General features: G+C 42.0%; 1 protein-coding gene across 1 annotated transcript in view; it reads right to left on the minus strand.

Moving 5' to 3' along the window:
• Window positions 1–9,819: 9,819 nt before the first annotated feature.
• LOC120047292 (cingulin-like protein 1) overlaps window positions 9,820–18,437 on the minus strand; it is a 40,949-nt gene continuing 32,331 nt past the window's right edge. Inside the window, exons 13-19 of the mRNA XM_038992820.1 lie at window positions 17,206–17,367; window positions 15,563–15,652; window positions 13,169–13,252; window positions 12,785–12,909; window positions 12,294–12,402; window positions 11,959–12,122; window positions 9,820–11,562 (exon numbers count right to left, since the gene is read on the minus strand). Coding sequence (XP_038848748.1) covers window positions 11,424–11,562; window positions 11,959–12,122; window positions 12,294–12,402; window positions 12,785–12,909; window positions 13,169–13,252; window positions 15,563–15,652; window positions 17,206–17,367 — 873 coding nt within the window. The 3' untranslated portion in view covers window positions 9,820–11,423. The remainder of the gene's footprint in view (window positions 11,563–11,958; window positions 12,123–12,293; window positions 12,403–12,784; window positions 12,910–13,168; window positions 13,253–15,562; window positions 15,653–17,205; window positions 17,368–18,437) is intronic.

Here is an 18,437-nt window from a genome sequence, read left to right on the forward strand (position 1 = left end):
ATTTCACCCACTCTCTTGCTCTGCACCTCCCACCTGGGTTGGACTGTCACAGGGTGGGCCCTCACAATCTTGGACAGGTGGAGCTCTATGGCACATAGCCCCGTTTACAAAGCCCTGTTTACACCATGCCCAAACCTGTGGGTTTTGTGATCTGATCAATATGATCAAATCACTGTCTGATCAAGGTTTGTCAGATCTACACATGGTTTTAAAATGTGTCTCTTATCCGTCCAATGTGTCCGCATTGTGATCAGATTTCTTGGGGCCTCCCTGTATGCAAAACACTCAAAGTACTGTAATAGATTTAAATTCAAAATATGCCATTCTGTTCTTCAGAAAAAAATAAAAAAACTTTTCAAAATGTTGTTGAAGACCTGCCCTTAACAAATGAATAATTAATTAATGATCTTTGTGATGGTGTTTTTTTAGTGTATTTTAACACTTGAATTGTGGTGTTTAAGTGGTTTTTCGTTTGTACTTATTGTATGCAGTTACATTAAATTGTTTTATATGAAATACATTTTCTTTCATATTCTTTCTTTCATACACAACCAATGATTATTTTTGCAATAGCATATATAAAATGTATTTATTAGATTGTTAGAATGTTCACGTCCAAAAGACTCATCACTTGCTCAAAGGGGGGTCCCTCGAGGCCAGGCCCTTTCTAGTGGTAAATGGTTTGACCATCCAGATCTGTTTACACTTGATTGATATCCAGATACAATGGGTCCCTGACTACCTCCAGAGGCGGTCAGAAAGATCTGATCGCATTCAGATCACAATGCGTTCTTTAATCGTCTACACCTGTCTTAAAAAATATGTGCACAATCAGAATATGGACAAGATCAGGACAAAGGATACATGTTAGCACAAGGTGTAAACTGGGCTATCGAGACACATTATATCCTCTCTCATGGCAGGTCATTACTGTAGGTAGCCAGGTTAGGCAGGACTGATTCTGGTACTGTAGCAGTATTGAGTGTCTGCAGTATAGACATTGAATGGTTTGTGGGTAATCATGTGTGAGTTGAATTACAGTAAGGTTGTTTGGACAGGTATCTGTTTGCTTATATTCAGGTTTCGATAGTGTTTTAAGGCTTGGGGTGAAATGTGTTGATGATATGGTAGGCTGCTCATTTAAAATGTGATAGTTGATATTTGATCATTATGGGAGGAGGTTTTGAGCTGATCCTTCCAGAGTTGGCAGTGAATGTGAAAATACAGAGAAATATACTACTGTACCTTCTTTGAGAAAAATGCATAAAGTAGTTAAAACATTTCTCTATGTCACAATGGGGGATCACATTCCTGGCATTAGTATGGTCACAACTCTATGTCCTCCCTCAGCAGAAACAGACACATAGAAACTAAACTAATGTTCAGGGTATTTTCTTTGGTCTCATAGTAAAACCAATTGCGTAACAGGTCATGTTATACATAGGCAATGAGTGGAGGCTTAGAAAAGTTCAACTGAAATATATCATATGTTTCAACAAAGATGCGCCAATATGTAAAGTAAGTAAATTCTCTGAATAGTATGAGTGTTATTTCCACGTATTTAGGTTAACCATTAAACACACAACAAACAAATGGTTTTGTTTACTTCTGCAATCAATCAACCAGCCGCCTAGTATGGCCACCCTTTCATGCTATACAGATCACTTCTTAAAGTAACACAGTCATGTATCAAACTCAGATGTCATATTTCACTATCCCATGAGTACTATATGTCAGGTAAGGTGTGTTGATTGTAATCTTAGTGTCTTGCTTCTGGGAGGCACTTGATTCAAATCAAATCAAACTTTATTTGTCGCAAACGCCGAATACAAGTGTGGACTTTACCGTGAAGTGCTAACTTACAAGCCCTTAACCAACAGTGCAGTTCAAGAAGAGTTAAGAAAATACTTACCAAGTAGACTAAAATACAAAGTAATAATAAAAAGTAACACAATTAGAATAACAATAACGAGGCATGAAGAGTTAAGAAAATATTTACCAAGTAGACTAAAATAAAAAGTAATAATAAAAAGGACCACAATTAGAATAACAATAACAAGGCTATATAGTGGCTTGCGAAAGTATTCACCCCCTTGGCATTTTTCATATTTTGTTGACTTACAACCTGGAATTAAAATAGATTTTTGGGGGGTTTGTATCATTTGATTTACACAACATGCCTACCACTTTGAAGATACAAAATATTTTTTATTGTGAAACAAACAAGAAATAAGACAAAAAAACTGAAAACTTAAGTGTGCATAAGTATTCACCCCCCAAAGTCAATACTTTGTAGAGCCACCTTTTGCAGCAATTACAGCTCCAAGTCTCTTGGGGTATGTCTCTATAAGCTTGGCACATCTAGCCACTGGGATTTTTGCCCAATCTTCAAGGCAAAACTGCTCCAGCTCCTTGAAGTTGGATAGGTTCCGCTGGTGTACAGCAATCTTTAAGTCATACCACAGATTCTCAATTGGATTGATGTCTGGGCTTTGACTAGGCCATTCCAAGACATTTAAATGGTTCCCCTTAAACCACTTGAGTGTTGCTTTAGTAGTATGCTTAGGGTCATTGTACAGCTGGAAGGTGAACCTCCGTCCCAATCTCAAATCTCTGGAAGACTGAAACAGGTTTCCGTCAAGAATTTCCCTGTATTTAGCGCCATCCATCATTCCTTCATTTCTGACCAGTTTCCCAGTCCCTGCCAATGAAAAACATATCCACAGCATGATGCTGCCACCACCATGCTTCACTGTGGGGATGGTGTTCTCGGGGTGATGAAAGGTGTTGGGTTTGCGCCAGACATAGCGTTTTCCTTGATGGCCAAAAAGCTCAATTTTAGTCTCATCTGACCAGAGTACCTTCTTTCATATGTTTGGGGAGTCTCCCACATGCCTTTTGGCGAACACCAAATGTGTTTGCTTATTTTTTCTTTAAGCAATGGCTTTTTTTTGGCCACTCTTCCGTAAAGCCCAGCTCTGTGGAGTGTACGGCTTAAAGTGGTCCTAGGACAGATACTCCCATCTCCGCTGTGGAGCTTTACAGCTCCTTCAGGGTTATCTTTGGTCTCTTTGTTGCCTCTCTGATTAATTCCCTCCTTGCCTGGTCTGTGAGTTTTGGTGGGCAGCCCTCTCTTGGCAGGTTTGTTGTGGTGCCATATTCTTTCAATTTTTTAATAATGGATTTAACGGTGCTCCGTGGAATGTTCAAAGTTTCGGATCTGTACTTCTCCACAGCTTTGTCCCTGACTTGTTTGGAGAGCTCCTTGGTCTTCTTGGTGGTACCCCTTGCTTAGTGGTGTTGCAGACTCTGGGGCCTTTCAGAACAGGTGTTTAATATACTGAGATCATGTGACAGATCATATGACACTTAGATTGCACGCAGGTGGACTTTATTTAACTAATTATGTGACTTCTGAAGGCAATTGGTTGCACCAGATCTTATTAGGGGCTTCATAGCAAAGAGGTTGAATACATATGCACGTAACACTTTTCAGTTTTTATTTTTTTGAATTTTTGGGAACAAGTTATTTTTTTCCAATTTGTGTTGGAAGCATTTTTATTTTTTGAAGATTATTGAAAAAATAAATTGAAAATATGTCTGAAATAAGCAGTCTTTATAGAGTTCAGAGTGACTCAGTGATGACGAGGTGCAAACTAAAATCAATCAAATGAATTTATAAAGCCCTTCTTACATCAGCTGATGTCACAAAGTGCTGTACAGAAACCCAGCCTAAAACCCCAAACAGCAAGCAATGCAGGTGTAGAAGCACGGTGGCTAGGAAAAACTCCCTAGAAAGGCCAGAACCTAGGAAGAAACCTAGAGAGGAACCAGGCTATGAGGGGTGGCCAGTCCTCTTCTGGCTGTGCTGGGTGGAGATTATAACAGAACATGGCCAAGATGCTCAAATGTTCATAGATGACCAGCAGGGTCAAATAATAATAATCACAGTGGTTGTAGAGGGTGCAACAGGTCAGCACCTCAGGAATAAATGTCAGTTGGCTTTTCATAGCCGATCATTCAGAGTATCTCTACCGCTCTGTGCTGTCTTTAGATAGTTGAAAACAGCAGGTCTGGGACAGGTAGCACGTCCGGTGAACAGGTCAGGGTTCCATAGCAGCAGGCAGAACAGTTGAAACTGGAGCAGCAGCACGACCAGGTGAACTGGGGACAGCAAGTAGTCATCAGGCCAGGTAGTCCTGATGCATGGTCCTAGGGCTCAGGTCCTCCGAGAGAGAGAAAGAAAGAAAGAAAGAAAGAAAGAAAGAAAGAAAGAAAGAAAGAAAGAAAGAAAGAGAGAAAAAGAGAGAAAAAGAGAGAATAAGAGAGAGAGAATTAGAGAGAGCATACTTAAATTCACACAGGACACCAGATAAGACAGAGGAAATACTCCAGATATAACAGACTGACCCTAGCCCCACGACACTTAAACTATTGCAGCATAAATACTGGAGGCTGAGACAGGAGGGGTTGGGAGACACTATGGCCCCGCTCGACGATACCCCCGGACAGGACCAAACAGGCAGGATATAACCTCACCCACTTTGCCAAAGCACAGCCCCCACACCACTAGAGGGATATCTCCAACCACCAACTTACCATCCTGAGACAAGGCCGAGTATAGCCCACAAAGATCTCCCCCACGGCACAACCCAAGGGAGGGGCGCCAACCCGAACAGGAAGATCACGTTAGTGACTCAACCCACTCAAGTGACGTACCTCTCCTAGGGATGGCATGGAAGAGCACCAGTAAGCCAGTGACTCAGCCCCTGTAATAGGGTCAGAGAATCCCAGTGGAGAGAGGGGAACCGGCCAGGCAGAGACAGCAAGGGCAGTTCGTTGCTCCAGTGCCTTTCCGTTCACCTTCACACTCCTGGGCCAGACTACACTCAATCATAGGACCTACTGAGAGATGAGTCTTCAATAAAGACTTAAAGGTTGAGACCGAGTCTGCGTCTCTCACATGGATAAGCAGACCATTCCATAAAAATGCAGATCTATAGGAGAAAGACCTGCCTCCACCTGTTTGCTTAGAAATTCTAGGGACAATAAGGAGGCCTGCGTCTTGTGACCGTAGCGTACGTGTAGGTATGTATGGCAGGACCAAATCGGAAAGATAGGTAAGAGCAAGCCCATGTAATGCTTTGTAGGTTAGAAGTAAAACCTTGAAATCACCCCTTGCCTTAACAGGAAGCCAGTGTAGAGAGGCTAGCACTGGAGTAATATGATCAAATTTTTGGGTTCTAGTCAAGATTCTAGCAGCCGTGTTTAGCACTAACTGAAGTTTATTTATTGCTTTATCCGGGTAGCCGGAAAGTAGAGCATTGCAGTAGTCATTTTTGGACAGAAAGTTTCAGATTTTTTCAATGTTACGTGGATGGAAAAAAGCTGTCCTTGAAACAGTCTTGATATGTTCTTCAAAAGAGAGATCAGGGTCCAGAGTAACGCCGAGGTCCTTCACAGTTTTATTTGAGACGACTGTACAACCATCAAGATTAATTGTCAGATTCAACAGAAGATCTCTTTGTTTCTTGGGACCTAGAACTAGCATCTCTGTTTTGTCCGAGTTTAAAATTAGAAAATTTGCCACCATCCACTTCCTTATGTCTGAAACACAGGCTTCCAGGTAGGGCAATTTTGGGGCTTCACCATGTTTCATCAAAATGTACAGCTGTGTGTCGTCCGCATAGCAGTGAAAGTTAACATTATGTTTCCGAATGACATCACCAAGAGGTAAAATATATAGTGAAAACAATAGTGGTCCTAAAAAAGAGCCTTGAGGAACACCAACATTTACAGTTGATTAGTCAGAAGACAAATCATCCACAGAGACAAACTGATATCTTTCCGACAGATAAGATCTAAACCAGGCCAGAACTTGTCCGTTTAGACCAATTTGGGTTTCCAATCTCTCCAAAAGAATGTGGTGATCGATGGTATCAAAAGCAGCACTAAGGTCTAGGAGCACGAGGACAGATGCAGAACCTCGGTCTGACGCCATTAAAAGGTAATTTACCACCTTCACAAGTGCAGTCTCAGTGCTATGATGGGGTCTAAAACCAGACTGAAGCGTCTGGTAACGCAAATAATGTTAAAAGGACTGAAGACGAGGAAGTTTTTACTATATTTCAGTTTCATCTAATAGGGTAACACTGACTCACACGGCAAAAGAGAGATAGGGAAATCTGACTCCTGAAGAACTGAGGCATCTTTAAGATTTAGCCATCTTTGAAGTGAATGGTGGTTTTGGGGTGTGAATGGGAGCCAGTGGGTGTGGAAGGCAGCCATCCTCTCTCTCCCTCTGGGTCTATTGAGGCTGGGTGATAAAAGCCATCTGCCAGGGGCCACAGCCCCCTATTGAGATTCATTAGCTACCTCATCATTAACGCTTTCATCCATAGAGATCATACATCAATCAGCATGCCTGCCCATTAACACTGTCTACAATTCATCTTCCAGCAGTGTCAGTCTCTCAATATGTATTGTGTAAAATGTTCTTTCTCTCCCCTCATGAAAAAGCAACTTCTTCAGAGGTGTCATGCCCATAGGGGTCACATGGGCACTTGCCCCCTCAGATTTGTCATCTTAAATAATATAAAATAAATAACGTTTTTGTTTTGTTAAATTAATTACTAAACTTAAGAGGGGGCACACTGACTGGACCAGGCAAGGAGTGTTTTGGGGTGTGTTTTGAGTCATTGTCCTGTTGAAAAACAAATTATAGTCCCACTAAGTGCAAACCAGATGGGATGGCGTATTGCTGCAGAATGCTGTGGTAGCCATGCTGGTTAAGCGTGGGAGACTTGTTTCTGGAAAGGTGGATTTTTAGAAGTAGAAGCTCGAATTGTTTGGGCACAGATCTGGATAGTATGACAGAACTCTGCAGGCTATCTCTGCAGTAGATTGCCACTCCGCCCCCTTTGGCAGTTCTATCTTGACGGAAAATGTTATAGTTAGGGATGGAAATTTCAGGGTTTTGGTGGTCTTCCTATGCCAGGATTCAGACACGGCGTGTACTAAAGCAGTGAATAAAACAAACTTAGGGAGGAGGCTTCTAATGTTAACATGCATGAAACCAAGGATTTTACGGTTACAGAAGTCAACAAATGAGAGTGCCTGGGGAATGGGAGTGGAGCTAGGCACTGCTGGACCTGGATTAACCTCTACATCACCAGAGGAACAGAGGAGGAGTAGGATAAGGGTACGGCTAAAGGCTATAAGAACTGGTCGTCTAGTACTTTCGGAACAGAGAGTAAAAGGAGCCGGTTTCTGAGCGCGTTAGAATAGATTCAAGGCATAATGTACAGACAAAGGTATGGTAGGATGTGAATACAGTGGAGGTAAACCTAGGCATAGAGTGACAATGAGAGAGATATTGTCTCTAGAAACATCATTTAAACCAGGTGATGTCACCGCATGTGTGGGAGGTGGAACTGAAGGGTTAGCTAAGGCATATTGAGCAGGGCTAGAGGCTCTGCAGTGAAATAAGACAATAATCACTAAACAGAACAGCAATGGACAAGGAATATTGACATTAGGGAGAGGCATGCGTAGCCGAGTGATCATAGGGGTCCAGTGAGTAGTTAAGCTGGCTGGAGACATGGCGATTCCGACAGCTAGCGGGGCGGGGCTAGCAAGCTAGCAGCTTGCTTCGGGACAGAGACGTTAGCCAGGAGTAGCCACTCGGATTCCAGCTAGCTAGATGCGATGATCCAGACGAAAAGCTTCAGATCTTGCGGTAGGAATTCGGGGATATGGAGAGAAAATAAGTCCTGTATGCTCTGGTTTGAATCGCGTTGTGCAAACTGGGGAGAGATTTCGGAGCTAGAGGTCAGCTGATGACCGTTAGCAGTGGTTAGCTGACTACTAGCTAGTAGCTAGTTAGCTGGCTAGCTTCTGTTGGGGGATTCCGGTTCGAAAGTAAAGAAAAATACTTTTGAAAATAGCAGATCCATACCACATTGGATGAGGCGGGTTGCAGGAGAGTATATTGAAGTTGAGGTTTAGGAAAAATATAAAAAAGATATGCGAAGAAAAAATATAATAAAAGATATATACACGGGACACGGCAGGACGAGGACAAAAGACGTCTGACTGCTACGTCATCTTGGATATTCTCATATATTCTCATCTTGGATGTTGCATGAGGTTATCAGATTTACTGTACTTGATATTGCAATATTTGAGTTTCCAGTAATACATTATCAATAACATTGTTGCGTCTGTTCTGGTTGAGAGAATACCAAGAGTATGCAAAGCTGTCATCAAGGCAAAGGGTGTCTACTTTGAAGAACCTAAAATCTAAAATATATTTTGATTTGTTTAACACTGTTTTGGTTACTACATGATTCCATATGTAGTAATGGTATGTGATTCCATATGTTGCCAGCAGGTATGCCTGGTTTCTAGACTTTAGAAGACACTAAAATTGCTTTAATTATTGGGTTATGATACTACATCCCAGTGGCAGTTGTACTAAACTCCTAAGGCATAAAAGTTCTTAAAGAATCAATGTGCATTATTAAAATGATAAAACTGCAGGAAAAAGCTGTTTCAGGAGTTGGAAAAATGCAACATTCTAAAATAATGGGTGGATAATAATGGCCCCTCTTCATCTTTACCATGTCATGCTTCCTTCCCATCTCACCAACAGGCAAGCATGCATTTTACCAGTTTAGAGAAGAATATCAAGAGGATGTGAGAACACAATTTACAGCAGAAAAAACATAGCCAACATTCCGGATGTTGTACCTTCTAACGTGTGCCTTTAGCATTTCTACAGCTAGAGGTCAGCAGAGTACCATGTACAGTTTTGAGAAAGTTATAAATAGTTGGTCGGACCACTTCTTTTCATTGTTCAATATTATCTGAAAGAACAAGATATTCTTCAATCTCAACTAAAACATTCTAAAAGTTATACAATTGAGACTTGAGCTAAAATAGTGTCTGAGATCATGGTCCAATACTTTTAACTTTACAGCAAATCACCACAGCCACCAACCACGACAGCTTAATATTTTGCAATTGTAAAGTTACTACCTCATGACAGTTTTCTGCTCCCCACTTCCCTCTTTCACCAACTACTGCATGAGTTCAACCAAGCACGGGACAAGAATTTCAAGAATAGTCATTCTTCAAAGCCCTCACAAGAGCCCCACCCCGAGCAGTGCACTCCCAGTGTGTGTGTATGCTGCTTGGGCTGACAGAGGGGCCAGAGATGATCCCCACGCATTTAAAAGGTTAATTTGTTTGTTCTCCACAGAATGGTGACAAATGCAGGTCACGACCTGGGAACAATGACCTGCCAGTCTTGCTGAGGATAAGAAAGCCTTGTCTCTACTCCCTTTCTTCCTCTGTAGTCAACTGTAAAATACCTTTAAAAATAATGAAGTCATATCTCCTAATGCAGCCTGCTTTGCACCCTCCCACATATGATGGGAGGGTGCATATCTCTTTAACACAAGGGATCAATCATGTCCTTTACCCCTGAGACCTTGGAGGACCTGCCCTGCTGTACTTTGGTGTCAGGTGCTGGACACAGGATCAATAGGCTTCAGCAGGAAAATACTGGCCCACTGAGCTCCATATTAAATATGGAGGGGCTGATATTGACACAGCTGCTTTGGCCAGACGATAAAATAATACGTGGAATGAATGAGGTCACCCTGAGAGGATCATAAAGCATTCACACACCACTGAGGTCAATCCTTTCATCTTCCTCATACAACTAAACACTCTCCAAAGTTGCATATTTTGTGTACCTAAATAGATTAGAAGAGACAGATGTGATCAGCAGTATAATTTACAGAGACAATAAGCATGTGAGGATAACTTTATTTAATTTTAGCAGGGTTTTTAGCAGGGTTTTTAGTCTCAGCAAAGTACAGATGTGTACACACAGAGAGGTAGCGGCAGTATTTCATCTCAACCCCCCACTCCAAAACGACTGGAGGAGGCACACAGCCAAAGGCCTCTTCATTCCATATGGCAACAGCCTTGGACGCCTTCAGAAATAATCCCTCAGACAGTGCAAATCATCACAGTGTAGCTAAACAGATCGATTGTCAATACAGCTCATCTGTAGAAACTCCCCCATCATATAAACTTGCATAACAGAGGACAGTCCCCTCCAACAGATAATAGATAGGCACAACAGATGCTTATAACAGGTACTGACTGTATGATCATATAGCATAATAATATGCTCCCACAGATCCACATAGCAAATACAAACACAGGTATTCAACAAAAAAAATATTGTTCATTTTATAGTAGATTGACTCGTATGTCCAATATTAACACTGTTTTGTTCTTGGAGGATATACCATAAACATAAATAGCTTCTTCTCACATTGTAACATGTTTCTGGTAAAAGTCATATTTCTATGAAATACAGAGATGAATCACTTTTAAGCAAAAGTAAGGAATGTGTTTGTTACTATAATGCAAAAAAATGGACTATTGACGATTTAAACAATAATCTCAGGAGTAACAGAGCAGTCCCGGTAGTTAGTAGAAAAGCCCAACTAAAAATACATAGTAGAACCTTGATTTGAGAACGGTGATCTAAACCGTCTTTATAAATGTTCTACTGTATCTTATTTTAATAAAGGCAGGGCTGAATACTGCAATAAGTCAGGAGTCATAAACCTGAAAACAGAAGTGATAAAACAGAGATGTTTTCCGTAGACCACGCTAACATCATGGATGGATTACTATTCCTTATTCAGGTTTTTCTTTTAAGATACAAAAAAGCATCTGTATAAAGAAGAATCCCTCATACAAATTTCCCTAAAAACATATTGCCCTTCATTCAGCCACTTCTTCATATATTCAACAGTAAATAAATAGCAAATATTTCACTCAAATCAATTTAAGACCTTAATGCCTGACTTCATTACAAAATTGAATAGATATTCTAATGCACAATACAAAAATGAATGTTTCAAATTACGTTTGTTGCTATCAGACTTGATAAGCGGCTTAACATATTTGATTAAGGATATAAAATCTAGTGAGGGATTAATACATTTCAAAAAGGCATAAGAGGTTACAGAATGCTGTCCTTTACAGTGCATTACAAGGTGAATAATTGGATTCCCTTTACATCTCATTGCTGGATCATTCATAAGATGTAAGAAGACACGTGCAATGATTAACTAAGAACTTAGAAATTGTGCTGATAATTCAACTATTGCTAAATTATAATCAATAATTTACAAGACATTGTAATTAATCAATAACTATTATCTAACCATTCCCTGTCAATCTATGTACTGTGAAAGGAAGAGCAAACACACATCACTATGCTATTTGACCAGTTTTCCAAAAGCACATTGTGACCTGAAAGTGGTCTCTCTGAATAGGAGTCAGTCCACTTGGTCCTTCTGTAGTTTTAATAACATTCTCTTCATTGTGTTGGTTCACAAAGAGAATGTTGATATGATGTTGTCTTGGCTAGAAGAGCGTTTATAGCCAGATGAAGAGCGGAAGTAGGTCTCTCCGTCCGTGCTAATGTCATCCTCATCATCGTCGTCCAGAGGAGCAGAGTTGGTCTTACGCCTTCACGGAGGGGAAACTAGTGTTATTCTGGGTGGAGGGCTGGGTAAGGTAGTTTACACAGTATGAAAGAGTTACAGTTTGAGAGAAAGTGGGCTAAAGCCTACACACATTGCATTTTAATATGTTCGTGTTAGACTACATTGCTCAGGAAGGTGTGAGTAATACCCTAGAGCAGTGGTAGGGAATATGTTCAGATGTTTTACAGTGGGTTTACATAATGTGCGTGCCCCTGTGAAACTTCATAAGCATGTGCTTTACACTGTGGAATCTCTTGGTGCATGCTGTTAGCTTCAGCTGGCTAGAGCTGCATTACAATTAACTAGGTGAACAAATACCAAAGCCGAATGAGCATGTTCTTAGCGTCTTCTGTTAGCCTTGTGTATTTAGCATTTTTACCTCATCTCGCTGCGCAGGGATTTGAGCTGGCTCTGGAGCTGCTCGTTGGCCTCCTGCTGTTCATCCAGGTCTCTCTGCAGCTTCTTCTTGCCGTGTTCCAGCCGGTCAATCTCCTCCTCCGCCTCGTCCATCTGCCTCTTCAGGGCCTTCAGACGCAGGTTCAGCTGCAAGAGGAACACAGAGGGTTAAAACAGCTGTGTGTGTGTGTGTGTGTGTGTGTGTATGTGTTAAACACGACTGTGTGTGTGTGTGTGTGTGTGTATGTGTTAAACACGACTGTGTGTGTGTGTGTGTGTGTGTGTGTGTGTATATATATGTGCATGTTGCATCCTGACCTGGTCCTTCTGATCCTGCAGTGAGTGGTGCTCTTCATCAACTTGCATCATCATCTCCTTCACCTTCCTCTCCAGCTTCCGGTTCACCAGCTGCAGGTTGGCACGGTCCCTAGAAAACACAGCATCATGGGTAAGACTACCGATCTGCTACATGTCACATACTGTAGCAGTACATAGAACGCTCTGGAAACCACAAGGTAATTTGCCATATGCCACATACTGCATACATCTACACATAGTACACAGTATGACCTAAGAATGTAAAACTAAACTAACCAACCCAATGAACCAAGGTTAAGTGCAATGTGACCTACTTAACTATGAGAGCCAGACAGCTTCTGTAATGAGTCTGTAGGCAGCACTGGTCCCTATATCAGGACCTCTCTTCTCCCTCCAACCCCTACCCCAACCCCACCTCTCCCTAGGATCCCATCTCTACCCCAACCCCATCTCTCGCTAGGAACCCAAACCAACCCCAACCCTAACCGTACCGCTCCTCTCCCTCCAGCCTCTCCTCCAGCTCCTGGATCCGGCTGTCCAGCTGGCTCACCAGGCCCTCCTTGTTAGACTTCTGGGAGCCCTCCAGATGGGCTATTCTGCTCTTCAGGTCCTTGTTCTGTTAGAAACAGTGTGAGAAACAACTTTGATACACAGTCTTAATTCTACTTCATTTAGCTAATGTTTTGATCAACAAGACCATTTTCAGAGCAGGAGACTATAGAGATGGAGACAGAGAAGGAAAGATAAAAGACAGAGATGGATTAGATGAGTGCATGTTTTGGTATGAGCCTAATGGACTTTTCACAGATAGACTGCTGTTGTTTCCCCCCAGACAGGAAGGGAGGAAGGAGTGGGCAGAACAGGGCAGTGTGTACCTGTCTCTCCAAGGTCATCTTGTCACACTCCAGGTCCTGTCTGTCAGCCCTCTCCTGCAGGAGTTCATTCCTCATCTGCTCTACCTGTCAACCAGAGCGGAGAGGACTGTCATCGCAATGGTTACACACTCTGAGAACACAATTATTATGAGAGGCTGCTTGTGTGTCGGTAGGAAGAACCCTTCCTATATGTGTAGGTGTGCAGTTGTTGTAGTGTCTTACTCAAGGTGGAAAGAGCCTTCCTGTAGCTAATTGGGGGTTTGGATATTCTTATTTGGTTGCATTCCCCTGAACTGATCTCACGTCAGCTCTCAGTAATCTACATTCAGATAGACTCAGAGTAATAAATCAGTCATATTTAGATGAACCTATCATAGCTAGTGCTAGGAATGCACTTAAGCCCCACAATTCCTCAGGGAGTTGAACTTCTTCCAAAAGCCAGACAGAGAAAAATGTAAATGTTAGCTTTTAAGCTTGACTATTTCTGTGAAAGATTAGCAACCAAGAATAATAAACAACCTTTGACTCCTGGTTGGTTTGCTTTAATTAGTTAGGATTACAAACTCAAACTACTTCATTGTGTGAGTGAGAGAGTGAGAGAGTGAGAGAGTGAGAGAGTGAGAGAGTGAGAGAGTGAGAGAGTGAGAGAGTGAGAGAGAGACTAGTTCAAGAGAAGGGAATACAGATGAGGATGGAAAAAAGACAACTAATCGACACATTTTTTTGCAAGGGGAGCTTAGTATGGGTGATATTTTATGCCAATTAGTGTGTGACAGTGGGCTGCTCTGATGAACGATGGGCCACATAACTGGTGTGCCCGGTGCAGTGCTTGAGGGAGCTGATTCAGCAGACTGGAACAGACAGCAGACACTAATCTGCTTTGTGAGAGACGGCGGGAGGAGAGAGGAGAGATTACTCTCATTTAGACAGGAGAAGAGCACCTGGTGCCAGGAGAGACGCAGGTGTTCTTCCTGCCGCCCCCGCCCCCCTTCACTTCCAGCCATCATGGCCATGCAGACCCCACTCTCTCCGTCCCCCTCTCCCCCCAACCACCACATCCTCCTATCCTAACCCCATCCACTTCCCTATGACTGTACACCACGCCACTGTTGCCTTGGCAACTCACCTTGGCCCAGTGTTGCGGTAATGCCACTTTGTCTAGTGCTACTCTTTTCTCTGTGCCAGGAGTTTCTTGCCTTTAAGGAAATGTAAGTACTTGTTCACTCCTTTTAGGCCTCTCATACTTTTGTTCAGGTCTTTACGTTTTCATCCATTTCAAGGTTGGAGGACTGTGCAGACTTAGCCCTTTAATCTTACCATTGCGGGACAATGAACCTGACCGTAAAATAACTAGTCCTATCTTTGTTAAACATGAAGCATGCATCATGATTGCATGATGTAAATCAATGAGAGCACAGTGAATTGCAGAGGTATTGCAACAGGGTAGATCCTTGGAGGTAAATGCCCTTAGCACGTGTTGAATAATACAAAATACATCCTAGAGTAAAAAGCTTGTCCTGTACATGAATTGTATCTGGAATAATGTCACTTGCTCATGAAAAAGCACCGAACCAACAGTCTCCTGATTTGAGTTAGCAACCCTTTCTGACAACAACTCTTTCTTCAGGAAGCATGTACTCTTATCTCAATCTGAGTTTATAATGGCTACATCAGCAGGTTTATCAGAGGGGAAGGAAAGGTGCAGTGTTGAGGTCTGACTCCCTCAGGATGTGAGAACTATGATCAGCCACAAGAAATGGATTTGTCCCTGAGACGCAGTCACAGCTAAGTGAACTCCATAGCCATAAACTCGATACATTTGGCAGTGTGCATATTTTGGCTGAGGTGGTGCATTAAAAGGGGTCTTTTGTGACTGATGCATGAAAATTGGATTGGCGCTTTTACACCGAGCAGGCAGCCTGCCAAACTGAACGATTATGCAAGATCCTCTTACATGGCAATAACCCCTCTGCTCTCTAGAACACAAATTAACTGGGATAGTGGGATTTTTGGGGAGCTGTTCCATACGGGGGGGGGGGGGGCCCACACACACACACGCAATAAAGAATGGCTCGGTGTGTAGGTCTGTGTGTGTGGGTATTTGAGCTGTCAATGGCAGGAGGGGATGGCAGACAAGCACAAATAACTGATACAGGGTGTAAGCTTAGATGTATTATGCCAAGCTGCTCTGGAATGACTGTACTTGAAATGCTTTCTGTCTTTTGCAGATGATAAGGAAGTTAATGGAGTTTAGGAGTGTGACTCCCGGTCACAGGAGAGTCAGAGACAAATTGGTGAATGACCTTGGTGAACCATGATTAATGAATGTTAGAATGCCCCACTGACTGGAGGTCAGTTAGAGCGGTCAGTCAGGGATAGTGGTAAGGGACTCACCTGTTCTCTGCCTCGGTCTATCCTGACAATCAGCAGGTCTCCACTTTGCTTTTCCTCATCCAGATCCAGCTCCAGCTGATTGATCCTGTCCTGCAGTACACAGCATCAACATTGACAATGGTAATAACAATGACATTATTATTTGACCTTGCTATAAACATGGGGTTGCTTTTCTGAATGACAGCTTTAGATTTCCTTCTGCAGTGTTTTGCCATCACACCACCGTCAACAGCAGAGGCCTGCAGTACACATGACTTCTGTCTATAACAAACTCAGGAAAGAACCCAGCTAGCACATTTTGTTCCTTGGAAGTTGTGGGATTGTATGTTTTTGATTTCACATTGGTTATGGGAAGCTATACATTTCCTGACCGGTAAAACATTTTTTTTTTTACATGTTCTGAGAACAGAAGTAAAAATGTTGCCTGTTCTGGGAACGTGCATTTTTTGGTTGCAGGGAGGTCCTGAGAATGTTTTACTCTGGTTCCTTGAATGCTTTCCTAGGAGGTTTTATTAACGGTCTGAGAAAGGAATTTCTAGGTTATTTGGAGGTTTTTGAATAATTTCATTAAAATGTTCACTGAATCGTTTAATAACACTTTTAATAATACTGCTATCTAATTTTGCTTGAACCCTTTATCTCCAAGCATAGATAGGACACATAGAAATTAATTTCCTTAGGCATTTAATCTTTTATTGTGACACGGCATCAGTGAGATTCAAACCTATAAATTGTTGCATCCCTGGTTAAAGGAAGGAGGTTCTTTTTAGATATTGCAAAGAGAAACTAGAGAGTATAAAGCATTAACATAATGGAAACGGTTTATTTCCAACATGACAGCGGATAAAGCATAGCCGGTTCCAAGCTGAGTCCATCTGCACCCGCTCAAAGGTAGCACACTTGAATACCCTGGCCAACAACCAATGAGGGCCTGCCAATTAAGCTATGCGCATCCAATCAGATACATATTTCCAATATCACGCACTGAACACGTGCATACTATTTTAACCAGATGTGCATAATAACATGCTGCTTATCTCTCAAACTTCAATAATCTTCTGTTCTCTATCAATGGAATTAGTCGACTCAGCAAGTACTGAAATACCCACAGAACAACATAGTTTCTTAACGTTCTCTGAACTATTTGAGAATATGCCCAATGTCAAACCAGTTGGAGAACGTTCCTAGGACATTACGGGCATTTTTACTAAATGTAACCATGTTTGAACCTTTAGGAAACATTCTGTTAAAGTAATGAAATACCAAGAAAATAATGTTATCTTGTCAAGTTCCTTAAATGTGCTAAGAATGTTCTAAAACCAATCAACTATCCTGCACCATTCCCAGAAAGTTGTGGGAAGGTTGTATGCAAAATAACCATAGGACAACCCTGCTCTCACCAGCTCTGAGAAACATGGTTCTCAGAACATTATGTGCTAGCTGGGAACTGTTCCTTCCTCAGGACTGGAGTACAAACAGAGACGAAATGGAAGGACTAGCATAGACTGAAGACTCAAAGATAACCAATTAATACAGCACAAAAAGTCTGACACTTTAAATGGCAGAAGAAAGTCTCCATGAACACATGTATAAAGTGTATAATTTAGAGACCATGTGAAATTAATAAAGATATTCCTCCATACCTCCATGAGTTTCACCTGTCGGATTTTGTCATCCTTGGAGTGGGCTTTGATCTCTGCCTCCACCTCCAGGTGGTAGACTTTCTGATCCAGGGCCTTCTCCTTGAGGACCGCATCATCCCTCTCCCTCTTACACTGCCTCAGGTCTTCTTCCACATGGCTCAGCTGCAGGACACACACCACACATACTTTTTAAACAGAATGGGAATGAACAACAGGTTTTGTGAATGCCTCCTACTCATTTACCAGTACGGCACAGCGAACAAATAAACCACACGTGTCATACTGTTACAGTAACATCCCTACCTGTCATGTTTGCTTTAGCAATGCAATTTCAGCAGTGGCCACAACATGCCATCTGTTCCTTTAACAATAGTGACTTAAGAGAAACTTTCGCAAACACTAGCCTGGTGAGTGAAGAAGATGAAAGAAGAAAATACATTTGTCTTTAGCAGGTCTTAATGGGCATGCTTATAAGATAGATGTGGGGGTTGGGACAGACTGGAGATCTGAAGCAGATGAAAGTGACCTCATCACCAGGCCTTAGAGGACTGTATGGATCAGCGGGGAGGAGAGGAGGATGTGTGATCAGTCATTCCAGCTCTCACAACAATGACACTACATCCCCCTCTTCCTGTAGACCAGCTGGACAAAGATACATCAGCATATCCCATCTGTGCATATACATTACACTGAGTAGACTACATTACACTGGGTAGACTACATTACACTGGGTAGACTACATTACACTGGGTAGACTACATTACACTGGGTAGACTACAACACAAAGATGAACCCTTAGCAGCAAGGCCTCTCTCTTCTGTGAAACTGACACATTTCCATGGAAAAAGTGAGCACAATTCCAATGGAGTTTGAACTGTGTTGGACTGAGTCTGGCCACCTGTCTTTAACCTACTGTAGGAAATAGGTTTTCTTTAATGACATTCTGCAGGGGTTAGACACACAATGAGGGAGGGCATTATTAGATCAAATAAGCAATGCTTATCCCATATTCAACAAAAACATTCCAAAGTGTTTAGTAGGTCAAACCATACCCAATGAGCACTGGCCCTGGGTTATAACAACATTATGTGGGGCAGACCACAGCTACTAAGGGGTTATAGCTAGATTGTGAAAATGAACCATAGTAATTATAAAAACATTAGCTGGAGAATTCCTCAATTGAGGCAAAATGCCATGAAGAACTTTATAGAGGCGCACTCCAAATTCCATAA

This window comes from Salvelinus namaycush, chromosome 1 (assembly GCF_016432855.1).
Source record: "Salvelinus namaycush isolate Seneca chromosome 1, SaNama_1.0, whole genome shotgun sequence".
Taxonomy (NCBI): Eukaryota; Metazoa; Chordata; class Actinopteri; order Salmoniformes; family Salmonidae; genus Salvelinus; species Salvelinus namaycush.